We start from the raw sequence: 27,610 nt of genomic DNA on the forward strand, positions 1-27,610 counted from the left end.
TTGTGAATATAAACTTGAAGACAGCAAACTAATTGCCCCTTGGCATTTCTGAACAGTTGCCAAGTGATGATTGTCTCATTGCTTAAAGTTGGAAATTAAAAAAAACTATCCATGCAGTGGGGGCTCTCACACTGCAAGGGTTGTTGCCTAGGGTAAAAAGCCCCCTCCACTCCCCCAACAGCTAGTGATCTTTTCTTCCCACCAACACTCCAGGCTGTGGGCAGGCCCTCAAAATTCTTACTTACAATGTAAGTGATAACATCACAGCTATGACCTATAAATGGAGCACGGAAAAGAAGTGGCTTTTGGGGCTTGGAGAGGAGGAAGCATGTGAAAGTGATGGATAAAACAAGTAAAAAATGTATTTTACTGATACGCTAAGCAAAAACAAGCATTTAACTCTTGTAGTTCAGGGAGAGCTCCACCAAAAGGGTCGTTTTTCATTATGCTGGAATTCAGCTTTACATTTAACTTATGATAATATAGATAACTAGAAAACGTACAATTTACGGGGAAATTGTGGGAAGTGCTCTTGCCGCCACCACACTAGTTTAGAACTATCCGCCATTCATTCCTAAACATTTTGATATAACTTTTGTGTAGGTGGCCTTAAAAATAAGGGAGTGGCAGCAGTTTAGAAATTGGCCCCATAGGAATGAATGAATGGCTGAATGTTCCGGAAACTACCCGTGGCGGGAAGAACACTTCACACAATTTCCCCACTGTAGTTTTGAATATTCCATTAGTCATTCCTATGGGGCCAATTTCACGAGTTGAAAACAAACGGTCATAGTGTAAAAGCTCTAAATCTCACAGCTTAGAGACTTATACCGTAGGAATCACAAGACCCTGGCCGACATTTTCTTGTATACAGTAGTAGGTCTATGAAACATTAAAACTGAAGGCACAGTCACAGGTTAGAAAACTTCCTTGAAATTTGAGATGGTTTCAGTGGAGTTTCAATGTATGTCAATGGACGGCATGAGCTGGAAACAAACGGTCATAGTGTAAAAACTATTAGGGTTATGGCTTAGATGTGGACATGTTAAGTGGCAGCAAGGATGGCTGAACATTTTGATGTAAGATTTGTGTAGGTGGCCTTAAAAATGAGGGAGTGGCAGCAGTTTAGAAATTGTGGCAAGATTTCTTCGCTCACCTTCTCGGAATCTTCATCTCCACTCTAGTTTTGAATATTCCGGCATTCATTCCTATGGGGCCAATTTCGGCCAATATTTCGCAAACTGTTAGGCGAAACCTTCCAAAAACGAACAGCAATGCGGGAGCGATCCACTCATTTCGGTATATTTCTTGTCTATGTAGTGTAAAAACTGTTGGAGGAGTTGGGGTGCCAAAAGTTCCCATAGGCTTTCACTATCATAAGAATAATATATATGTGAAAGAATATTAAGTGTACTTGCCATAGGCAAGAACACTTAATTACATTGTGCTGAAATAGAACAGAAGAAACCCAAAACAGTATATAGACGGACAGAATGCATTTCTTGCAAAGATTACCTAGTAAGAGAATACTGTAAGATAGCCGTTCTCAACCGGGGTGCCACCTGAGGTCATCAGGGGGTGCTGCGGCAACCTGGTAGAAAATGGTATTCTGTTCCGACTTGGCTCCCGATTCTTCGACGAAGTGTACATCGGCACAGAAGGAGCTCAACCAAAACAGTTACATGCAGTCAGGAAAGTGAAAGCAGTGGAAGGGGGAATCGACTTCCCAAGTCATGAGCTCTCCGCCTCCCCCTACCATGCAGTATACAGCAGTGTGAGTGCAGGTACAGTACTGCAATTTGAATGCGTGTGTATATATGCGTGAATGTATTTGCAAAGCTGCAGGGCAGTTGCAGCATAGGCCCATTCACCTGGGGGTATACTTCTATCCACGGCCACAGCATCTGTGCGACCCTGGCTGCTGCCTCTGCTGCTAAAGTGGGAGCAGTTGGGGGTGGAAAGAAATGCTCAACTGCATGGTTTAACGCCCCCCCCCCCAACCTCAAGTGTGAACGAGAGCTTGATTTACATCTGTGTAGCTGCATTTTGCCTGTAGGACAGCCCATTCATTTTAATGGGCTTCCCTACATGCAGAAATGCAGGGAAGGAAGTCCAGGAACTTTTTATTTTTAAATTGAGCAACCCTGAAAAAGCACTGTGTTTATCAATGCGTGGGGGTACCATTAGGAATTAATATCACCCTGCTCAGCTGCTAAAGAGCAGCGCGTTTGTCTGCATGTCAGGAACACATGCAATTTTGGGCTCGTTCCACGACAAGATAGGGGTGCCTTGAGACTGAAAATAATTTTCAAGGGCACCTTGACTGGAAAAAGGAACACTGCTGTAAAGATACAATCCATTCCAAGTTGAACAGAAAAACTACAGGGACACTGCCATCATATGAAAGGTGTCTGTTTTTCCTATTGACAGAACTGTACACGATATTAAACCTTTGCCTGAACCAGGGGCGGACTGAGCGGTCGGGCACTTCGGACGTGGTCCGAGGGCCCGGCCGGGAAGGAGGGCCCGGTCGGGAAGTCGACCCGCCGCCCACTACAGCATTAATTCACCCGATGTTTTCTCAGAGACAACATCGGGCTATCGGGGTCCGGCGTTATGGAAGTGGGAGGATGGGAGGAGCCCTGCGGCCGGCGCTGTGGATGTGAGAGGAGGGGAGGGGCCGGCATCAGGTGTACACCGGCGCTTTGGAAGTGGGAGGAGCCCTGCGGCCGGCGCTGTGGATGTGAGAGGAGGGGAGGGGCCCGGCATCAGGTGTACACCGCTGCTTCCATGGGAGGAGGGGCCCGGCTGGGGTTCCCATGGTGTCCTCAGTGAGCTGGAGTGTGTCTGCATCGATGTCACGATGTCCACACCACAAGTAGGTAATTTCTTTAAGTAGCAAGCCCCCAACTAAATGCCAGATCCACTGACACCCTCACCAATATGTGATCTCACTGCTGTACCATGGTGAATTCGGGGGAGATCACATATTGGGGGGGGGGGGGGTGTTCAGTGGTGAATTGAGTGGTGGGGGGGGGAGGGGGGTATGACACAGCTGTGAATTTGGGAACAATCGCATATTGGTGGGGGTGTCAGTGGTGAGTTGTGTGGTGTGGGGATATGACACAGCGGTGAATTTGGGGGGAGATCACATATTGGTGGGGATGTCAGTGGTTGTGTGGGGGGGTTGACACACCACTGACACCCCCACCAATATGTGATCTCCCCCAAATTCACCGCTGTGTCATACCCCCCCCACACAATTCACCACTGACACCCCCACCAATATGTGATTGTCCCCAAATTCCCCACTGCTGTGTCACCCCCCACACCACACAATTCACCACTGACACCCCCACCAATATGTGATCGCCCCCAAATTCACCACTGCTGTGTCACCCCCCCCACACCACACAATTCACCACTGACACCCCCACCCCCCACCAATATGTGATCTCCCCCCAAATTCACCACCGCTCTCATTCCCCACCACACAATTCACCACTGACACTAGGGGCTGACGATTCAGCACTGCCCCCACACCAATATATGATCCCCCCCCCCAAATTCAGCACCACACTGTGATGTCCCCCCCCCCCCCAGACCTGATCATTCACTACTACCCCCACCCCCAATATGTGATCCCCTTCAGACCTGATCATTCACTACTACCTATCCCCCCCTTTCCCTGCAAATTCATTGTCACCCCATTCCCAACCTCCACTGATACTACCTGACTTTATATTGGTGTATCCATAACATCCTATTCCATCAGTCCCTTTAAATGCAACACCATCTGTCATACTGCAAATACCACTTATAGGTGTCTGCACAAAACTGCATATGTGACCTGACCCCACCCCCAGACCTGGTAATTCTCCACTGCCTAAACCCCCCCCCCCACTGCTACAATGGGATTCTCCCCCTGACCTAACAATTCACTATTGCACCTCACCCCCGTTGCCACTATTTAATTCCCCCCCTCATCCCTTTAACCACTTCAGCCCCGGAAGATTTTGCCCCCTTCCTGACCAGGCCCTATTTGCAATTCGGCACTGAGCTACTTTTACAGACAATTGCGCAGTCGTGTGACACTGTACCAAAACAAAATTTATGTCCTTTCCCCCCCCCACAAACAGAGCTTTCTTTTGGTGGTATTTTATCACCTCTGCGATTTTAATTTTTTGAGCTATAAAACAAAAAAGCGACAATTCTGAAAAAAAATTAAAAAAAAACAATATTTTTCACATTCTGCTATATGACATTCTATAAAAAAAATGTTTAAAAATTAATTACACAGGTTCTGTGGCTGATTAAGGTGGTAATTAAACTCATTTGGTGCCTTATGTGCATTATATTAGCCTCAGAACCTGTGTAATTCATGTGTGTCCTGGATTAAAGGAATGAGGTGGCAACCTTAGTCCAGCTAGACCTGGCAATTTACCATTGTAATGCTCTGGTTTTATCTATATATGATTTTGTAATGCACTGGTCTTGGTTTGTCTGTTTATTATTGGTAATGTACTTGTCTTGGTTTGTGATTTATTTTGCACAGTTTGGTTTCTGCATTCGTTATTTATATTGCACTTGTTTATAAATGATTGCACTTTTGTTCCTTGTGTCTAAAGATTGTGTAGAGTGTGGCTGGAGGCGGGACAAGGGTGTGGCTGGAGGCGGGACATTGGTGGGGCCTGGGCTGGGGCCCTTGATTTATTTTGCCCGGGGGCCCTGAGGGTTCTCAGTCCGCCCCTGGCCTGAACTGCAGTGTACTAACTTTCTTTAAAGGAATCCAAATTATAAAATGGAAACCAGCGCTGATGAGTCAATTCTACCAAATAAACTGCCATTTGCTGTTCACTAGGCTACCAATTACAAGGTTTGAACCACCTCCCTGATTTCACAAAAGCGGCTTGCTATGAAGAAGGAGCCCTCCTGCTCTCCTTCAGTGGTAGCCTGCATTTCTGCAGGTGAAGAGTTTGGGTCTGATCTGGGGTCTGAAGTGCACACACTGGGACTGATCTGGGGTCTGAGGTGCACACACTGGTCTGATCTGGGGTCTGAAGTCCACTCACTCTGGGTCTGATCTGGGGTCTGAAGTCCACTCACTGGGTCTGATCTGGGGTCTGAAGTGCACGCACTCTGGGTCTGATCTGGGGTCTGAGGTGCACACACTGGGACTGATCTGGGGTCTGAGGTGCACACACTGGGACTGATCTGGGGTCTGAAGTCCACTCACTCTGGGTCTGATCTGGGGTCTGAAGTGCACTCACTGGGTCTGATCTGGGGTCTAAAGTGCACGCACTCTGGGTCTGATCTGGGGTCTGCAGTGCACGCACTGGGTCTGATCTGGGGTATGAAGTGCACGCACTGGGTCTGATCTGGGGTCTGAAGTGGACGCACTGGGTCTGATCTGGGGTCTGAAGTGGACGCACTGGGTCTGATCTGGGGTCTGAAGTGGACGCACTGGGTCTGACGTTGACGCACTGGGTCTGATCTGGGGTCTGAAGTCCACTCACTCTGGGTCTGATCTGGGGTCTGAAGTGCACGCACTGGGTCTGATCTGGGGTCTGAAGTGCACGCACTGGGTCTGATCTGGGGTCTGAAGTGCACGCACTGGGTCTGATCTGGGGTCTGAAGTGCACGCACTGGGTCTGATCTGGGGTCTGAAGTGCACGCACTGGGTCTGATCTGGGGTCTGAAGTGCACGCACTGGGTCTGATCTGGGGTTTGAAGTGCACACACTGGGTCTGATCTGGGGTCTGAAGTGCACGCACTGGGTCTGATCTGGGGTCTGAAGTGCACGCACTGGGTCTGATCTGGGGTCTGAAGTGCAAGCACTGGGTCTGATCTGGGGTCTGAAGTGCACGCACTGAGTCTGATCTGGGGTTTGAAGCCTATATACTGGGTCTGATCTGGGGTCTTAAGTGATTTATCAAACATAGTGATAACATGTTCATGCAGAAGCTTCTGGAGGAAAAAAAAAAACAGCCCTCTCTGCCCATGGCAATTGTTCTCCTATACACTGTGCTGAAAGAAGTAAAGGGAAAGAAATACGGCTCCGTTCACATGTAGGTGTTTTGGGGCGTTTTTGGGGAGTTTTTCTGCTCTAGGATCAGCTCTCAAAACGCCCAACAAGACAAATCCTATTCATTTCAATGGCCCCTGTTTACATCTGAGCGTTTTGATGCTGTGAGCAAAACGCCCAACGCTCAAAAAAGTACATGAGCTTCTTTTTGGGCAGATTACAGGCGTTTTCCATTGGTCTCTATTCTATCTAAAAACGCCTGCACAAAAAACGCCTGTAAAAACGCCTGTAAATCGCGGTAAAAATTGCGGTAAAAAAAACGCTCGAAAACGCTACGCTCAGGTGTGAATGTAGCCTTAGTGCTGCAAGCAAATAAGCAGCTTTTCCTTCAGACACTTCTGTATATGGCTCACAGTGTAAGCAAAGAAAGCAAAAAGCACAGTTACCGAAAGTTCAGCTTGTCAGGATCTAGGGTCAAGGAATCCAGGGCCAGATTGTCAGGATCCATTTCCAATCCTAAAAGAGGATAAAAGAGAACAAATGTGAGAGCAGATCTAACAAGAGATTTGTGCTTACAGAGACCAAAGAACATCTCTAGCATTGCAAGGATTATCATCATCCAGTATTTACAAGATGCCAAACCTTTATATAACTGTGTATAATATCTAAGAGCTATCTTCTTGGATACTAAAAATAAATATGAAAGAGTAGAAAAAGCCTTGTTAAAGATTTGTACTGTAAGCTCTAAATTAAGTCTTGGTAAAGCTTAGACAGGCTCATAAGTCATGAATTTTAAAGCATAACTCCATATTGCTGAGAAAAAAACATTCCCCCTCTGGGTCATCTATGTACATTACAAGGATTTTAACACACTTTGTTGCAGATTCCTACCTTCTGTTATTCTGAAGAAATCCCTGCGTTTTTCTCTGTCCTCGTGTGGGAAAGTGAATCTAATGGGAGTTGTTTCATAACGATTAATCAGCTATGCACATGCTGGGCCTGCATTCCTTTATATGTGATTTCCTATTGGAAGTATATGAAATTTTTGTTGCAGGGGATGCCTGAAATCTGACTTCTATCTTAGTGCAGACGTCTGGGAAAATTAGTGAGCCAATCACACAAGCAGGAAATTATGTTTCTGCAGGGAATTCTGTGTACAGAACACCTCCAGGTAGCCATATTACATTGCATTTTCAGAAAATGACAGAGCTGCAGATTAAAAAGGAAAGGTTAATTTTAATAACCTTAAATTACAATATGACTTACGTCGCAATTTTTTACACTATATTCATTTTCCTTTATTTACTATTTTTTCCCCCCACGAAAGTGGAGTTACCCTTTAAAGGGAAACTATAATAACTTTTTTTACATTTACAAACTTTACATGGATATTGTATATAATTTTATGAAAATTAGTATAAAATCTTTATTTTCCATATTTTAAAGAATATTGTGTGGTGACCCATAGTTTGAAGACCATACTGGGCTTTTTAAGAAAGCCTAGCACTGCTTGTTCACATTTACAGTTTAACCTACATGGTCTCTGTCTGCTAGGTTAGAGGGAGGTGGGTGCATTAATAATCTTGACTCAGCAGTGTTTCTCAACCTCTTTTCAGTCAAGGCACCCTTTAAAACTATAGACAGACAATCTCAAGGCACCCTTTAAAATTTTGGACAGTCTCGTGGCACCCCATTCTTAAAGCGGTTGTAAACCCTATAAAAAAAAAAAAAAAAAAAAAACCTGCAAGACAAAGGCATAATGGGCTAGTATGCATCGCATACTAGCCCATTATGTGTAACTTACCTTAAAACGAAGCCCTGACACGGACCCCCGGACATCGCTGCGGGTGCTGCCATGATCCCTCGCCGTCTCTTCCGGGTTCGGTGGCTCCGGCGCGCTGATTGGCCGGAAGAGACGGCTCCGGCGCGATGATTGGCCGGAGCCGCGATGACGTCACTCCCGCTCCGGCAGTCCGGAGTGATTTTTCCGGCAAGCTCCGGCAAACATAATTGAAGGTCCCCCCGGACTGTAAATATCTCCTAAACCATGCCGGTTTAGGAGATATTATTTGTACCTACAGGTAAGCCTTATTATAGGCTTACCTGTAGGTAAAAGTGTCAAAAAGCGGGATACTACCGCTTTAAATGTAAAAAATTATTCTAATAGTTTTCTATAATGCAGCAACATCCACACATAAGACACTCAACGTTAGAGGTGACTTTTTCTTCTAAAGCAAATACACTTTTCCACACTGGTACTGACTAGTATTCCAATGTTGCTCTTCTCCCTCAATTTCTCTCCATCAGTCAGCTAATGTGACTCCAGTGCTGAGGGAGAGAGGCAGAGGAGGGTCAAACAAGGATGCTGTGGAGGCGACAGACATCCTCCATATCAACTGATGTCGTGTGTCAATGTCTAGAAAGTCTTAATGGTGCACGATGAAAACCCATGACTTTGTGTAACCAAAAGACAGACTTTATCCACCTGCTGGTTTTTATATAATTTTTGATCAATGTTTAGGCATTTTGCCAAGGCACCCCTGAAGAAGCCCCAAAGCACCCCTGAAGAAGCCTTAAGGCACCCTGGTTGAAAAAGGCTGCTCTATAGACCCATCTGTCATTCAAGTCAATACATAACACTGACTTTTCAAAGTAGAGTACCAATTCAGCTTGGTGGAAGGCTTCAGAGTAGCTGGATGTCCATGTCAGCTGGAAACTACAAGTGGCAAATATGAAATAGTCATAAGTGATATTTCATATTAAATAGAATAAAAAGAAGCAATAATAAACTGTATTTATTAGTGCTGGATATAATAAATAAGACATACTGTATACACAATATAAACATTTTGTGTACAAATATATAGAATTTTAAAACAAGTTTCCTAGGATAATGTAAAATTGCACTGTTCATTCCGAAGCCTTGATATATCACAAAGAAAAGTCTTTGTCCTGCTCACGTAAGAGTGGGATGCTTGTTTTAAAAAGTGAAGCTCTAGCTTTGCATAGAAAAAAAAAAATCCCTACCAGATGAGCTATACAAATCGCAAGGCTATTAGCATATTTTATTAGGTCACTACGTATTGTTAAGAAATGTAAATGCTTGGGATGCCTTTATAAGCCCTAGTTTAGCAGTCCCCCTATTACTATAAAGAACAGACCTACATCTCTTAGGTGTGCAAAAGTCGTAGAAATGATCCCACTAAAAATGGAACTCGTATCACAGGAGATGCCACTTTTCAAGAAGGTATTACCATCAGCTGTGCAGCTTTGTGAGCGATAAGCCGCAGGATCAGAGACAGGCTAGTATAAAATTGCCATGGGAAGCTGGGGGTAGGAAAAACTACAATATAAGTGTAACTGAACCAAAAGGTAAAACAGTAAAAAAGTAAATAATGTCCAAAAAAGCAGAAGGAAGGATGTGGGGGCTGATTTATTACAGGATTAGAGGCTGTTCACAACTTTTTCTGAATCTCCCATGCATATGACTGAAGTGAATTTTTACTTTGCCAAGTCTCTATTCTTTTAGTAAATAAACCCCAAAATCTGAGCATTTCTACATAGATTAGAATGTTTCTTGTCCAATCTGAATGCATTTCTTAAGAGAAGTCTAGCATTTTGGGGTTTATTTACTAAGCTGGAGAGCTCAAAATCAGGCTCACTTCTGCATAGAAACCAATCGGCTTCTAACCTCAGCTTGTTCAATCAAAGTGGTTGTAAAAGCAGAAGGTTTTTTTATCTTAAAGCGGAGTTCCACCCTGGATTTTTTTTTTTTTTTTTAATACCCCCGGGACAGTCAGGGCTAGTGCATTCCACAATGGCTAGCCTCTGATCTGTCCCGGGTTGCACTTACCTGTTAGGACAAATACTTACCTTGCAAACGTCTTGTCCAGCGCTGCCATCTCAGATGTGGGCAGCTTGAAGCCAGCGAGATCCTCTTCGGCGTCTTCTTCCGCCTTCTTTGGTCCCACGATGCTCTGCGCCGGCCCCGACGCCACTTCCGGGTCGCGCGCGTCATCCCTCCACAGCTTCTGGGCATGCCCAGAAGCTGTTTAGAAGGGGATGACGCGCGCGACCCGGAACTGACGTCGGGGCCGGTGCAGGCGCAATGATTCCTGGGAGCTATGACGTCCAGCTCCCAGGAATCATTGCAGAGCCAGGAAGTGACGACGGGCCGCGGCCGAGGAAGGAGGAAGAAGGAAGTAAGGTAAGTATTTTTTCTTCGCTACGAGGTAAGTAAAAAAAATAAAAATATGCGATTATCCATTTCTTTTTCAGGTGACCCGGAGCGAGAAGATGGAGGTAAGTATAAAAATAGGGTGGAACTCCACTTTAACCGCTTTACCACCGGAGGATTTTGCCGTCTTACGTCCAGGCCACTTTTTGCGATTCGGCACTGTGCGACTTTAACTGACAATTGCGCAGTCATGCTACGCCGTACCCAAACGAAATTTACTTCCTTTTTTTCCCACAAACAGAGCTTTCTTTTGGTGGTATTTGATCACCTGTGCGCTTTTCATTTTTTTGCGATATTAATAAAAAATGCGACAATTTTGAAAAAATAACAATATTTTTCTACTTTGACAGTTTAAAAATATCCAATATATTCAATTTTTGTCATATATTTAGGCCAAAATGTATTTAGCTACATGTCTTTGACAAAAAAATCCTCAATGAGTGTATTTTTAACCGCTTTAAGCCCGGAAGATTTTACCCCCTTCCTGACCAGGCCATATTTTGCGATTCGGCACTGCGTTATTTTAACGGACAATTGCGCGGTCATGCGTTGCTGTACTCAAATTATGTCCTTTTTTTTCCCACAAATAGAGCTTTCTTTTGGTGGTATTTGATCACCTGTGCGATTTTTACCTTTTGCGCTATATACAAAAAAAGAGCGAAAATTTTGAAAAAATAACAATATTTTTCAAATTTTTTTATATGAAATTCCCCCCCCCCCCCCCCCCACAAAAAATGTAAAAATCTAAATTTTTTAACTTTTTTTGCCAATTTGCTTTCTGCTACATATTTTTGGTAAAAAAAAAAATCACAATAAGCTTATTTTGATTGGTTTGCGCAAAAGTTATCGCAGCTACTAACTATTTATGTCATTTTTATTGTTAACTAGTAATGGCGGTGATCTGAGATTTTTTTTTGCGGGACTGCGACATTGCGGCGGACAGATCGGACCCTTGACTGACATTTTTGACACTTTTGGGGGGTACCAGTGATATTACAACAGTAATCAGTGCTATAAATATGCACTGTTACTGCAAAAATGACACTGGCAGGGAAGGGGTTAAATTTTATTGGTGATCAAGGGGTTAATGTATGCCTGGTGCTTACTGACATGTGTGGGGGGGAGGGGACTGTGTGACACAGGGACAGATCGCAGGTTCAGCTATGCTGAATCCTGCAATCTGACCCTGCCTGTCACTTAGGAGATCCGCCCGCTTTGTTTACACAAGCGGGCGGATCTCCACACTCGATTCCCCGACGATCGGGGAAGAGCAGCGGTGATCACCGCCGCTCCTCCCCTGGCCCGACTCCCGCTGTAACTGAATACAGCGGGAGCGAGCCTCCGCGCCACCCACGAGGGGAGGAGTCCAGCGACGTAGGTCTACGTCGCTGGACGGAATCGAGTCACTTTGCCGCAGTAGTACCCAAGTGAGCGGTCCGCAAGTGGTTAAGGTCCATTCACACTGAGGCGCTTAAAAACTGCCCATAAAACTCTGAGCCCCTTTGTGGCGCTTTTGAGGCGTTAGTGGTGCGCTTTTTTTTTATAGACCCGCGACTCAAAAACTGCTTTCAGAACCATTTTGGGGCGCTTTTGAAGCGCTTTTCAGGCACTTTTGCGGCGCTTCCCATTTATTTCAATGAAGAGGGGTGTTTTTGAGGCGCTTTATTTAGCGCTCCAAACATATTCCCAACATGCTGCTTGCAGGATTTTTCTCACAGCCGCCAGCGCACCGTCCCAGTGTGAAAGCATTAAATTGACGTTAATGGGAATAGGTTTCTAGAGCTTTTCAGGTGCTTTTTTTTAGCACCAAAAGGACTTGAAAAGCGCCTCAGTGTGAAAGGGCTCTTAATGCATTCTATGCATTAGAAGGATTGTAAAGGCAGAAGGTTTTATCTTAATACATTCTATGCATTAAGATAAAAAAAAAACGTCCGTGTGCAGCAGCCCCCCTAATACTTACCTGAACCCATCTTTATCCAGCAATGTTGCATGAGTTTCTCAGCTGACCGGGACTCCTCCTTATTGGCTGAGAAAGCAGTGCAGTGCGATTGGCTCCCGCTGCTGTCAAAGTCAGTTAGAAAAAACAAGAGAGAGAGGGGGGCGGGGCTGGGTCGTGGCTCCGTGTCTGAATGGATACACAAAGCTGTGACTCAGCTCGGGTGAGGGCAATCAACAGGAAGGAGGGGTCAGGAGCTCTGAAGAGGGACCCGAGAAAAGGAAGACCCGGGCCACTCTGAGCAAAACCCTCTGCACAGAGCAGGTAAGTAGAAGTAAGACTTTACAATCACTTTAAGATAAAAAGCCTTCTGTGTTCAGCAGCCCCACTAATACTTACCTGAGCCCCCTCTCGACCCAGCGATGTCCACGAGTGCCTCTCCCTTCTAATTGGCTGAGACAGCAGCAGCACCACTTGCTCCCTCTGCTGTCAAAGTCAGTTAGCCAATGAGGAGAGAGAGAGAGAGGGAAAAGACACACAGAGCAGCGGCTCGGTTTGGGTGCCCCCATAGCAAGCTGCTTTCTGTGGGGGCACCCAACAGAAGGGGAGGAGCCACGAGCTCCGACGAGGGACCATCCAAGAGAAGGATCTGGGCTGCCCTGTGCAAAAAAAACTGCACAGAGGAGGTAGGTATAACATGTTAGTTATATTTATATAAAAAAAAAAAAAAACACGAGACTTTACAATCACTTAAGGCTACATTCACACCTGAGCGTAGCGTTTTCGCGCGTTTTTTACCGCGATTTTACCGCAATTTTTACCGCGATTTACAGGCGTTTTTTGTGCAGGCGTTTTTTGATTGAATAGATACCAATGGAAAACGCCTGTAATCTGCCCAAAAAGAAGCTCATGTACTTTTTTGAGCGTTGGGCGTTTTGTAAACAGCGTCAAAACGCTCAGATGTGAACAGGGGCCATTGAAATGAATAGGATTTGTCTTGTTGGGCGTTTTGAGAGCTGATCCTAGAGCAGAAAAACTCCCCAAAAACGCCTACATGTGAACGGAGCCTTAAGCTTTGGCAAAAAACCCGGGAAGCTGATTGGTTTCTATGCAGAAGTGAGCCTGATTTTGCACTCTCCAGCTTTAGTAAATAAACCCATATATATCTCTGCACACTGCTGAACACATAACGATGGACACCTAAACTGTATGAGCGTGCAAACATTGTTTAAAAAGTAACCAACCAAACTTTCAATTCTATAATCACGTTTTGTGAATATGACAAGTTTTGGAGAGATAGCTGCTCTTTTTTTAGCTAAAAAATTTTAAAATTTTTTTTTTTTTTTTTTTTTTTTTTTTTTTAAATGACATCTACAGCAGAAGGAAACCTGTGCAACAGAACCCCAAATACATTTCAAGTTACTACAATAAAAACAAACAATATGAAAGTACAGAGAATGATAAAATTTCAGTCAAAGCAAAAAAATCTTCTATTCCACTTCTTTTTTTACCACATGTGTATTAGTGATACATGCTTTTCTGATATTATAGTGCTCCACTTAAATAGTGTTCCACCCAGTGGCGGCCGGTCTGTAGAGGGCGCCGCCCCCCCCCCCCCCCCAATCTGTGGGCAAAAAAAAAAAAAAAAGAAAAAAAAAAATTTCCATTTTCAGCCCACTAGGGACACCGGACCCGTGGTGGCTATGGGGGGGGGGGGTTTCACCCCACGTGCGGGGGGCAGAGGCGCCGATTGGCGGCCTTCTGGGGGTCATCGGGGCGCAGAGCAATGCGCCCTGACACTCCCCACTTTAGAGATGTCCTGGCTGTGATTGGTCCAGACTTCAGCCTGGACCAATCACACAGGAGGACATCCCGTGACGTGTGGGGGCGGTGCGTGCGTCAGTCACTCACCGTCCCTGCGTCACGTCCTCACCTTCCCGCCCGCCAGGCGCCGTCAAGCGGGCGGGAGAAGAAGAAGAGGGAGTCATTCGTCTCGGTCGGAGTCGTCTCGTGTTCTTCTCGTCTGACTCAGAGGAAGCAGCACGCAGGTCACCGTGAGTGAGGTAAGTGATGCCTCGGGGGGGCCCAGCCCACACACTGTCTGCTTTGAAGGGGGCACGCACGCACGCTGGTCTCTGCATTGATGGGGGGGGGCACGGCAGACAAGCTGGTCACTCACTCGCTGCATTGCCATTGATGATGGGGGCAGACAAGCTGGTCACTCACTCACTGCATTGCCATTGATGATGGGGGCAGACAAGCTGGTCACTGCATTTAAGATGGGGGCAGACAAGCTGGTCACTGCATTGATGATGGGGGCAGACAAGCTGGTCACTGCATTGATGATGGGGGCAGACAAGCTGGTCACTGCATTGATGATGGGGGCAGACAAGCTGGTCACTGCATTGATGATGGGGGCAGACAAGCTGGTCACTGCATTGATGATGGGGGCAGACAAGCTGGTCACTGCATTGATGATGAGGGCAGACAAGCTGGTCACTGCATTTAAGATGGGGGCAGACAAGCTGGTCACTTCATTTAAGATGGGGGCAGACAAGCTGGTCACTGCATTTAAGATGGGGGCAGACAAGCTGGTCACTGCATTTAAAATGGGGGCAGACAAGCTGGTCACTGCATTTAAGATGGGGGCAGACAAGCTGGTCACTGCATTTAAGATGGGGGCAGACAAGCTGGTCACTGCATTTAAGATGGGGGCAGACAAGCTGGTCTCTGCATTGATGATGGAGGCAGACAAGCTGGTCTCTGCATTGATGATGGGGGCAGACAAGCTGGTCACTGCATTGATGATGGGGGCAGACAAGCTGGTCACTGCATTTAAGATGGGGGCAGACAAGCTGGTCACTGCATTGATGATGGGGGCAGACAAGCTGATCACTGCATTGATGATGAGGGCAGACAAGCTAGTCACTGCATTTAAGATGGGGGCAGACAAGGTGGTCACTGCATTGATGATGGAGGCAGACAAGCTGGTCACTGCATTTAAGATGGGGGCAGACAAGCTGGTCACTGCATTGATGATGGGGGCAGACAAGCTGGTCACTGCATTGATGATAGGGGCAGACAAGCTGGTCACTGAATTGATGATGGGGGCAGACAAGCTGGTCACTGCATTGATGATAGGGGCAGACAAGCTGGTCACTGCATTGATGACGGGGCAGACAAGCTGGTCACTGCATTTAAGATGGGGGCAGACAAGCTGGTCTCTGCATTGATGATGGAGGCAGACAAGCTGGTCACTGCATTTAAGATGGGGGCAGACAAGCTGGTCACTGCATTGATGATGGGGGCAGACAAGCTGGTCACTGCATTGATGATGGGGGCAGACAAGCTGGTCACTGCATTGATGACGGGGGCAGACAAGCTGGTCACTGCATTGATGATGGGGGCAGACAAGCTGGTCACTGCATTGATGACGGGGGCAGACAAGCTGGTCACTGCATTGATGACGGGGGCAGACAAGCTGGTCACTGCATTTAAGATGGGGGAAGACAAGCCGGTCACTGCATTGATGGGGGCACGGCAAGCTGGTCACTGCATTGATGGGGGCATGGCGTTTTTTGCCGCAAATTTTTCTTTTTGCACCCCCCAAAAATTTTGAGCACCAACCGTCACTGGTTCCACCACCCAGTGTAAGGGGAGCCACCAGGACCCTCACTGCTTTAATGCTCACTCTTAGGCTTGGTATGTAGTTTACATCCACTTCTTTAGTGCTTAACCCAGAATGAGAGAACAATAGCGCAATAACCATGCAATGCGTTTATTAAAAGGAATAATTAAAAAGTATAAGCCAGTACACTCACATTTCCATGTGCCATAAAGTGGTACCCACTATGCAAAGCCTGGTTGGTATACAATCCTCACCGCCGCTCGTCTCTCCGAGCCAGCGTGCGTTCCACCTAAGCCAGACGTGACGTCAGTAAAGGACCCAGAATTTCCATCACTAGTCAGACCTCAGCGCAAGATTATTTTGCTTTGCATTCATTTTTTATCATCCTCAGGACTTTCATATTTTATATTGTTTATTTTAGTGATCGAACGATATTGTTTTATTAATGTCGATACCGATATTTTGGTCATCGGATATCGGGAACGGCCGATATTTATGGACATGTAAAAAAAAACATTTTTTTTTCCTCCCAAAGGTACTCCTTGTGGGAGGGATCTGGGGGTCTAAAAGATCCCAACCCCCTCCTGGGCACTGAAAAGCATTTCATATGCCAAGTTTGGCTGTTTTCAATGCTATCAGTTTTTCTAATTCGCCCAAAAAGTTTGAGTTTTGAGTACCCTAAAGTGATGTCATGACATCACTTCCGTTTTTTTTACATGGAGACCCGATCGGACCCGAATGCGGCTTTGATCTGGGTCTTCTCTTCGGCGGCAGTGGAGGTAGGATGCCCGGATCTCCTGGTGGAACGGGAGACCCGGGCGAGCCGCGGAAGGCTGCAGGGGGGGTGGGGGAGGAACATCCCGTCCCGCTCCTTGTAATGACAGCCAAGCGGCTTCTCAGCCGCATCGGTTGTCATTACAAGACAGCCAACTGTCGGCTATGGACACTGGTACCGGGGTGATGCCTCTATCTGCAGGCATCACTCCGGTACAAGCACTTTCCCGAAATATCGGCACTATCGGTAACCTCAGGGGCCGATTCCGATATATCGGGGAAAGTGCATATCGGCCCCCGATATATCGGTGTTGCCAATAATCGGTCGATCCCTAGTTTATTTTTATTGTTTTTTTATGATTATTTTGGCAAATTGGCATTGGTTGTGTGGATTTGTTTGTTTATACACCTATTGTTAACAGATTATTTGTATACATTTGTATTAGAGCTAGCGCCTCAACATATAACAATGATCAACATATAATAATGAATAAAATCATTGTTTTAAATTTCTTGCACATGGGTTTTTAACATACAGAGTTTTGGTCAGAAGATTAGAAGGGGTAACACCAGATTAAAATTCTGCACCAAGCTTTCTTTTTACATAAACAGTTCTATTCTCTGCACATAAACCACGCGGGATCAACGGTAAGTGGCTTAAAGCTTAGCATGCTTCAGGCAGCTGTCTTAAGGAGCTGCCCGATAACTACAAGAGAAAACAGTAAAATATCCAACTATAAAATACAGTAATTGTATTATTTGTGAAAAGAAACTGCCATAAACCATTTCTCAGCAATAAACCATGCCATTCACCTCTCACCTTGTATTATGTACCATGGCCAGATAGAGCTGTGCATTATATATAAAGAACACGCATCAAAACAAACCAATGTTAAACCTGACATTCTTTAGATATTTCAATTGTATTTGCAGATGATAAACTTGTAACACTCAGAAACCTTTAAATGCCTTTCTTTGTTGATTTATGAATCTGCATTCAACAATTTTGAACATTATAAAATGAAAGGCTCCAATTTGTTATCCCCCGACAGGTCTCCGGAACCTACATTTTTACTACTTACATGATCATGGGATCACTGTGCTTGATTGGCCAGCAAACTCTCCTGACCTAAACCCCATAGAGAAACTGTGAGGTATTGTCAAGAGGAAAATGAGAGACACCAGACCAGACAATGCAGACCAGCTGAAAGCCGCTATCAAATCAACCAGGGCTTCCATAACACCTCAGCAATGCCACCAGCTGATCGCCTCCATGCCATGTTGCATTGATGCAGTAATTCATGCAAAAGAAGCCCCGACCGAGTATTAGGTGCATACTATACTGTACATGGACATACTTTTCAGCAAGCCAACATTTCTGTATTAAAAATACTTTTTTTATTGCTCTTACGTAATATTGTAGTTTTCTGAGATACTAGATTTTGGGTTTTCACTAGATATAAGCCAGAATCCTCAAAATTAAAAGGAAAGAAATGCTTGAAGTATATCACTGTAATGCATCTATATAAAATATATGAGTTTTGCTTTTGGAATTGAATTACTGCAAAAAATCAACTTTTTAATGATACTCTAATTTTATAAGATGCCCCTGAATATATATATTATTTTTTTTTTAATTTGGTTTATAATTTCTGATAACAAGTTTTGCTATATGAGGCTGCACTGCACTTTATTATCTTATTGGCGTTAGTTAGGGAGCTTGGTGGGATGACAGTGTTCAGCAGGCATCTTGTTTTATAATATAATATATAATATATATATAATTTTTTTTTAATAAGAATTGAAAAAAAAAAAAAAAGAATGTTTTATTTTTTTTTTTAATAATTAAAAAAAAGAAAAAATGTATTATTATTTTTTTTTTTTTTTTAATTTCAATTAATAATAATAACCACACTGGGCTGGACAGGGAGATGAAGCCTGCAAAAACTTCCCATCTCCTTCCAAAGAGCAGATGAGAAGGAAGGCATTGAGAACATGCATTACTCCCGGCCACCAAAAGAGGGCGCCAGTTCCCCTAGCCTCTCATCTAACAGAAGAAGGCCGAAAAGCCGGGGCCTCAATTTATGGACGGCGTGGAAGTCCGTGCACTCGGGAAAGAAGGTGGGGGCGCAAAAGGGACAGGACAGCTCCTGCAGGGCCCCCCAGGCGCCAGGTCGCTAATTCTAGTCGCAAATGCGACCTGGCGCCCGGGGTTTGTCGAGGCCTGGTTTAGTCTACTGAGATTCTTGTGTAAACATGTGTACAGCTGGACTCCTGTGACCCATTTTCAGCTGTCAGTGGTCTGAAGCCCGCTGTCGGCTGATGTCACAGAGCTGCTGAGAGCCTGAGCCAGCCACTCCCGCCCCCTCCACAGCCCAGCACTCCAGTGTGCGCTCAAGGGGCAGAGCAGAGAACCGGTGACTGATGGTCACCGGTTCTCTGCTCATTGAAGGATGAGAACCGAGTGATCAGCAGTCTTTGATCGCTTGTTTCTCAGTCTTTGAGCCAGCGGGGGACAGATGCAGCATCCATCTAGGTTAGGGATGCACCGAAATTTCGGCCACCGAAATTATCGGCCGAAAATGAGCCTATCCCATTTTGGCCGATAATGGGTTAATGATGCCGAAATTAATATGGCCACCGTGAGGAAGGAGGAGGGCGCAGCACAGGTTTTAAAAGTCCCGCCTCTGGCCGGCAACCCGCCTCTCAATGACGTCCCTACTACTACGATGTGTGCATGAATGAAGTGACACACCAGACGGGAGGGCAGGCGGGCGGCCGCTAATAGATATAACTATATGAGCTTTCACTTCCCTGTCAGCGGGACTGTGTGCATGAATGAACTGACCTGACACCGGGCGGGGGGGAGGGCGGGGGGAAAGGCTGCTAATAACTATAACTATGTGAGCCTTCACTTCCCTGTCAGGCATGCATCTCCGCTGACAGAGAAGTAAAGGCTCACATAGTTACAGTTATTAGCGGCCGTTCCCCCCGCCCCCCGTCAGTTCATTCACACACAGTCCCGCTGACAGGGAAGTGAAGTGAAGGATCACATAGTTATATCTATTAGCGGCCAGAGGCGGGACTTTTGAATAAAGTACACCCGAGTAGCACTCAGCACAGTGAGTAGGAGATTGAATCGTTGGGATGGGGAGCGACGCTGAGCCAGAGGGGGGGGGGGGGGGGGGATGGTGTAATGCCGAGGGGGACGCTGAGGCAGTGGGGGGGGGGTGGGGGGGGGGGGAGATGGGGGAGAGCTGAGGCAGCTTACCAATGATATTTGTATTATGCAGCATGAGGGGTTAATGTATTGTCACTGCTGGTCACTGATGCATTAGTGACCGACCAGTTGCAGTTATTTAACCCCTTTGTGCTGCATTAGTGCAACCAGTATCAATGCAACCAGTGTTAATTAACACTGATACTGGTTGCACTAATGCAGCACAAAGGGGTTAAATAACTGCAACTGGTCGGTCACTAATGCATCAGTGACCAGCAGTGGCAATACATTAACCCCCTCATGCTGCATAATACAAATACCATTGGTAATTAAATTAACCTCTTGCCAACCCATCACAGTACATATACTGTGACAGGGTGGCATCGACAGGTGTACGCTGCTGCCTGTTTTTGGTGTATGCCCCTCTTCTATCTATTTTAAAAAAAAAATTGGGGGAAAAAGTCATTTTCGGTTTCGGTTTTCGGCCAAGGGCAACCTGCATTTTCGGTTTCGGCCCAGAATTTTCATTTTGGTGCATCCCTAATCTAGGTGAGTGTAAATGTTTTTTTTCTTCTACAAGCCCATACTTCTCTTTAAAGCTGGGTACACACAATCTAAAAATCGGCCGCAGACACAGTGAAGATCAGCTTGAAGGCTTCATGTACACATGATTATGACCGCCGGCCATGGGAAACCGCAAAACACGGCAAAATAGCGCCGCAATTTTACCGCAATTCTGCCGTGTTTTGCTGCTTGCGGTCAAAACATTCCTATCCTGAACACGATTCATCCGCGTTCAGGAGAGGGAGGTTGCGAAAACTGTATACAGTGATGCATGATGCCAAACATACTGAAAAATACAGTTAGTATACATACACAAGAACCAAAAAAATAAAAGAAGAACATAAACCTGGATTGACTACAAAAAGTATTAAGTTGGCACGGGGCTGCATAAAGGGCACCATTAACAGCCCACAGCTTAATTGCATTTTGTGAAGCTCATCACATTCACACTCATCAGTGAGAGCAACCCATGTCACCCTGAACTTTTTGCATGAGGAAATAAGCACATATATTCTCTAAAGCTAGGTTCGCACTATTTGAGAGTGTAATCACATGCTTTCCCACATAAAAAATGTGCTGCTTCTAGCAGACGCGCAGGGGTGCCATTAATATGGCACCACAATGCACTGGAAACTCCAGCATGTGTTACTGTGTTGGGAACGGCATATCACTATGCCGTTTCCCTACAGCTGCCATTGTGAAAAAGGGGCAGGGACCTTTTACTTGTATTTTCAGTAGGTACAGCAGACCATTAAAATGAATAGGCTGCTGTGCCCGCACAAACGCAGCCACTTGGGAAACTGACATAGTGTGAACCTAGCCTGGCCCACAATGTCTAACACCAGATACTGCCACAATGGGATGGAGTAGGCATAAAGAGGCCAAACCAAATACTGATCAACAGGGAATTTGTACTGTGGAGGTCCTAGGTAGGAGAACGTAAAGTAGCTGTAAACTCTTACATATACCCAGTGAAGTGACTGGTATCAAGTGATACACAGAAATAAAACAAATCCTCCTACATAAGTTGTAACTATTTATCTGCAGCCCTCTTCTCTACATCCATTCAAAGCTAAGAATTTATAAAGCTTGTCTGAGCTGTAAGAAAACAGGAGGCGTAGAGCTAAAAAAAAAAAAAAAAAAAAAAAAAAAACACTCCAGAGCCCAGTGAGGAGAGCTCTAAGAGCTAATTAAAGGGACTGGAAACACCCTCCTTCACAAAGCAGACAGGAACAGAGCTAAGGCTGTCAATCACACACTGTGTGCTGGAGATCCCTTCCCTGTCACCTTTTTTCTCTTGGTGTCAGGAAAACTTGTCAGAAGTGATTCATGCAAATAGCAGATAGAAGTGACACTTAGTGCTCTGGAGCGAGATGAATACCCATTATAGAGGGATATGCTTTGTTCTTATTTCATGTCTAAGGTTTACATAGACTTTAATCTGGATTGGCAGCTGCAAAATATAAAAAATTATAAAAATGTAAGAGTTCAATGGATAGGAGTATTTTGTATGAATTATGTAAATACTTCGGTATTGAACACAACCAAGCAAACCTAAAAAAAGCAAATAGAGGAAGTTGCACAGAACAATAAAGTTCTGTACACAGCGGCATATACAGTTCTGCCACGTGCATCAGACATTTATGAAAATTATTATTACTTCAATAAGAAAATGGGGCTGTGTTGAGTAAATGGCTGCCAAACATGTCAAGCATTAAAACTGTGTGTTCCTCCGAAACGTAGACAAACTTCGGTCCCTAAAATTGCCCATAGGTGACATTTCAAAACCCCTCTAAGTTATCAGTTGAGAGTTAAAGCTGAACTAAAGTCACTATACTCACCTTCCTTCTAGTGTCTGAAATACATGAGGCTTTCCTCACCGGCATTTTCATTGACCTGTGCAACATTTTGTAACTCCTGAGCATGGGTTCGGTCATCCTGACACGCCGGGACCATGCCAGGGATGTAACGGAGCTGCCCATGTACAGCTCAGTTTACATGCTGCAGAAAGCTGCAAACAGGCAGGTAAGTATTTTATTGCTTGTCTTTTCTGCGAAAAAATAGCAATTTTTAGGAAAAAGCCTTTAGGTCTACTTTAACTGTGAATAATGGCCTCGGAATTATTGCAATTATTCGGGCGTTTGCTGCAAAACCCAGTATGTGAAGTAATTGTTTTCACACGTAGGTACACCTAAAACATCTGTTTACATTCCTATGATCTTGCATTCCCCCACACAGTTTAATTCTGCTTCTAGGGCCTGTGCTGATGGGCTTTGGGTGTGTTGACGGCATCAGTTATAGAGGCTTTGGTTTGAGAGCTGGCCATACATTATACAATTTTCTTGTTGGATTTACCTTCTTGGAAAACCAGAATTCTCAGTTTCAAAGCAGTCAAATGACCAACATTATGGTCAAGAAAAAATGACCGGCCATTCTACTTGACACCCACAAAGAATTCCTCAGAGTTTCACAGCCTTGGATATCCCACGCTCAACCGTCATGCTTTGATAACCTCCTTATGTCAATCTGAGGAATCCAAGCCTCTGTTCCCTAAGACCTCTTTATCTTTATCTCCTCTTTCTTCTTCTTCGTTACCCTTCCTGGGATCTTCCCTTTGTTTCTGACTCACCTTTTCTTCTTTTCCCTTAATTCTGTATTTTTTTTTTTTTAATCAATGTGTAAAGCGTATACAACAACATAATTGAGCGTACAGCTCTTCTTCGATTATGTTTTATAATCGTACTTATTTTGTTATACGAATCCACATCAATGTTATGTTTACCACCCCCATATATGCATACATACTGTATGTTTTGCATTGTCATCCCATCGGCTCTGTTGTGTATGATTTAACTACTTGCCTACTGTGCACTTAAACCCCCTTCCCATCCAGACCAATTTTTAGCTTTCAGCGCTCTCACACTTTGACTGACAATTGCGCGGTCATGCTACACTGTACCCATATGACATTTTTATCATTTTTTTCACACAAATAGAGCTTTCTTTTGGTGGTATGTAATCACCTCTGAGTTTTTTATTTTTTACAATTTTGAAAAAAAAAAAAAGTTTTTCTTATTTTCTGCGAGTAAATTTTGAAAATAAATTTTTCTCCTTCACCGAAGGGCGCTGATGAGTCGGCACTGATAGGCTGCACTGATGGGCACTGATGAGGTGGCACTTATGGGCACTGATGAGGAGGTACTAATATGCCGCACTGATGAGCACTGATAGGCGGCACTGATAGGCGGCACTGATGAGCACTGAGAGGTGGCACTGCTGGGCACTGAGAGGTGGCACTGAGAGATGGCACTGCTGGGCACTGAGAGGCGGAACTGACGGGCGGCACTGATGGGGACTGGCGGATGGCACTGATGAGCACTGATGGGCGGCACTGATGAGCACTGATGGGCAGCACCATCAGTGCCCACACTCAGTGCCCATAGTGCTGCCAGTCAGTGCTCATCAGTGCCTAGATGAGCAGGCACTGATGCGCACTGACTGACAGCACTATGGGCACTGATTGTGGGCATTGATGGGGGGCACTGATGGCGGGCACTGATGGTGGCAATTTGTGTATGTGTTTTACCTCTAGTAATCAGGGCACTGGTGATCGGTGCCCTGATTACATTTCTTCTGTGTCCCCGGCGCTGTGAGGCTCCGTGTGAGGAAGGAGCGCCGGCGATGAGAGATGATCTCATATGTTTACATATGAGATCATCTCTCATTGGACGGTCCGATCACGTGGTGAATGGCCGCTGTGATTGGCCATTCACCACGATCTGTGATCGGCTGTGTCCAAGGATTTTCCCCGATGCGACTCGTATAAAGACGGCCTCCCGAAAATTCAAGTCCGCGCTGCAGCCGTATATAGGCTCAGCGCGGATGGGAGGTGGTTAAAAGACAAAGCCTTTTGTAAAAGATTTACCTTCAACTATGTAGTACAAGATCCTGCCAGATTGCATACAAATTGAAAGTGTTTAGGTTTGACCTCATATTATATGGTTTGGGTAAATCTAAAGGAAAACTGTAAAAGAAAATTGTATAATGTATAGCCAGCCTTAGGGGATCATTCAGAATGCACAGGTGCAGCTGACCTTCTGACCTGAAGCTTTAGGCCCCTTTCACACAGGCGGACCGTTCAGATCCGCCTGTACGTTTTTTTTTGGCGGATCTGAACGGTCCCCCCATACATCCCTATGGGGCATCGGATGTCAGCGGAGACATGTCCGCTGACATCCGATCCGTCAAATCTGGATGGATGGAAACACCTATTTTCCATCCGTCCAGCGGATCGGATTGGATGGGATCGGATTAGAAAGGACCGATGGTCCGTTCCCATCCGATTCCCCCATAGAGATGCATGGGGAACTGACAGCTGTGTCTCTGCCCACATCGCGGAGACACAACTGTCATCCTCCTGCTCAGCGGGGGATCGGCCGATCGATCCCCCGCTGAGATAAACGGAGTCCGTCCGACGGACAGACAGTGTGAAAGGGGCCTAAAGCAGATTTGCAGTCTTGTATTAGATCAAGACAAAAAAGTGGAAGAGGAGGATTTGTCCCCCTTCTGATTTTTTAAGCAGTGGTACTCCAATCGGCTATTAAAAATGGCCGCCTTCCTCAACCACATATAGTAGGGGGTCTACTGTTCAAATAGTCTGTAACTAAAATGGCAGACAGGAAGTTAGACAGCGCCATCCGGATATGGGTAGTAGACATGGAATCCTCAAAATATGTAAGGAGCCAATTGTAAATCTGAATGGAAATTTATTGTAGACAAATGAGATTAAAAACATTAAGAGTAGTACGATACCAAGCCGGTATAGACAGATGTAGAAGGGCCAATGTCCACTGAGTCCGGTGAGCAGGATGGAAGGCGTCTCCTTTATTTACCTAGGTGATGAATTAATATTCATATCCTGGCCATGTTGTATCCTAGATGGATTAATAAGGGCTCATTTACATTACAATCTCTGCATTCACTGTGCGTTTATGCGTGTAAATTTACATGCATTTCAATCATTTCTTAAAGCGGGGTTCCAGCTGTAGAGAAAAAAATTAAAAGTCAGCAGTGACAAATACTGTCGCTGCTGACTTTTCCTATATAGACACTTACCTGTCCAAGCAGCCCGCAATGTCATCACCCTAGCCGATTTTCGGATCGGCTGCCGGGTGCTGCTGCCACTGCCACTCACTCTAAGAGCCGGTTCACACTGGGGCGACACGACTCTGCACGACTTGGGGAGGCGACTTGTCAGTCCCGTGCACCACGACTTCACCACGACTTCGGAGCGACTCACACGGACTTCACATAATGGAAGTCTATGCAAGTCGCTCCGAGGTCGCCCCAAAGTAGTACAGGACCCTTTTTCTAAGTCGGAGCGACTTGTGTCGTTCCTATTAGAACGGGTCCTGTGCTAATCAATGGACCGCGACCGAGCGCGACTTGTCAGGCTGACAAGTCGCGCTAGTCTGAATGGGCTCTAAGGGAAACCAGCAATGAAGAAAGATGATCCGCACACCGGTAGTTGCTCTTAAAAAAATCATCTTTATTCAGGAACCACAGAACACAACTGCTGATAAGATCAGTTGACGCGTTTCAGCCTATGAGGCCTTAGTCAGCCGGTTCCCTACTACGCATGCTTAATGGCTCGGCGGCAGGGGGAAGGAGAAAGTGGATAGAATTTCCGAGGGATGGCGCTGCAGCGCTGTCTCCCGGAAGTGGGAAAGGGTACCTGTCAAAAACAGGTACCCACTCCCTCCTCCCCCCTGAAAGGTGCCAAATGTGGCACCGGAGGCGGGGGAGGAAGCAGGTGGGCAGAAGTTCCGCTTTTGGGTGGAACTCCGCTTTAATTTATTTAAATGTTATTACTAAGTTATGTTTAGTGTAGTGTGGTGTAAACAAGTCTCATTGAAATACATTTATTTTTCTATGAGTCCGTACTGCGTTTAGGCGTGTTCACACCTGTGCGCTATTGCTGCTCCAAAACGCACCTTCCCAGTTCCCAGTGCACCAAAAGCACATAAAAATAAAAATAGCCCTTTAAATCCTAAGCGTTCACATCTGTGCTCTGCTTCTTTTATGATTCTAAAAGTCCTGCTTACACACCTAAAAGCGCATCTGATTGGATGTGATGTAAACGAGCCCCAATGTATTGAGGACAACACTGACAAGTGCTGATCCCTGTGTGTCATACAGCAAACACCAGCAGTGACAGATCCTCACAGAAATGCACTACAATAACAAATCACACACTGACAGCTCCTCCTGTCCGCTCTATGTATCATCACAAAGGACCGGCTATACTGCTCTATACACACACCGATCACCGTACTACTGAACTGCCCATCCACAGACACACCTAATAACATTGGTACACAGCTTCCCCGAAACCCAGATCACACACCCAACCATCACAAGGTGCCATCATAATCCAGTGAAGGGATGATTACCAGTCTCCGCTCCGCCCCCGTCACCTCCAGCGATCATCACTACTTTATCCCAGCTTATTTTCTTCTACCTCCGAATTCCCTTCCGCGGGCGTGGTCACAGCGGTGATGCTAGAGTCACGTGACTGATGCTCTGCTACAGAAAGCACACGGCTACGTAATGATTTGATACATTGAGCCGCAAACAATGATTGGCCGTCAACCAGCCCGAGAGTCAGCGGCTCAGCGGCCATCTTTAGTGATGGCAAGATGTCATTTTTTTTTTTTCTATATCAATGTACGCTGTCGTTTGATTTCTAAATTCATGATTATTTCTTTGCTGACTTGTGGTTTGGGTTGCTCCTTGGTATTTTTTCATACATTGAGGGGTAATGCATAGCTCCCAACTGTCCCTGATTTCTAGGGACTGTTCCCTGATATTAAAGGGACTGTCCCTGATTTCGAGGGACTGTCCCTGATTTGGAACAATGTCCCTCTGTCCCTCTTTCTTACTCATCTGTGCCTCATTTTGGTCTGATCTATATAGTTGTTTATAAAACACACTATTTACCAAAAAGTGTTTCCCAGTGCTAAATCTTTCATCAAATTAAATTCCAAAAGCCAATATAAAGGAATAGTAGTGGTAAAAAGCAGTTGTGGGTTTAAAAAAAAAAAAAAAAAAGGTAAGATTTGTTTGACTTAACCACTTTACAACCGGAGGATTTTGCTGTCTTCCGTCCAGGCCACTTTTTGCGATTCGGCGCTGTGCGACTTCAACTGACAATTGCGCGGTCGTGC

The 27,610-nt window shown here is 45.4% G+C and overlaps 1 protein-coding gene across 1 annotated transcript in view; it reads right to left on the reverse strand.

The window, feature by feature from the left end:
* INPP5K (inositol polyphosphate-5-phosphatase K) overlaps positions 1–26,948 on the reverse strand; it is a gene marked incomplete at its 5' end in the record, with an annotated part of 119,723 nt that extends 92,775 nt beyond the window's left edge. Inside the window, 2 exons of the mRNA XM_082247057.1 lie at positions 6,472–6,541; positions 26,837–26,948. Coding sequence (XP_082103183.1) covers positions 6,472–6,541; positions 26,837–26,873 — 107 coding nt within the window. The remainder of the gene's footprint in view (positions 1–6,471; positions 6,542–26,836) is intronic.
* Between the last annotated feature and the right edge of the window lie 662 nt (positions 26,949–27,610).

This window comes from Pelophylax lessonae, assembly GCF_965119305.1.
Source record: "Pelophylax lessonae genome assembly, chromosome: 2".
In the NCBI taxonomy this organism is placed as follows: Eukaryota; Metazoa; Chordata; class Amphibia; order Anura; family Ranidae; genus Pelophylax; species Pelophylax lessonae.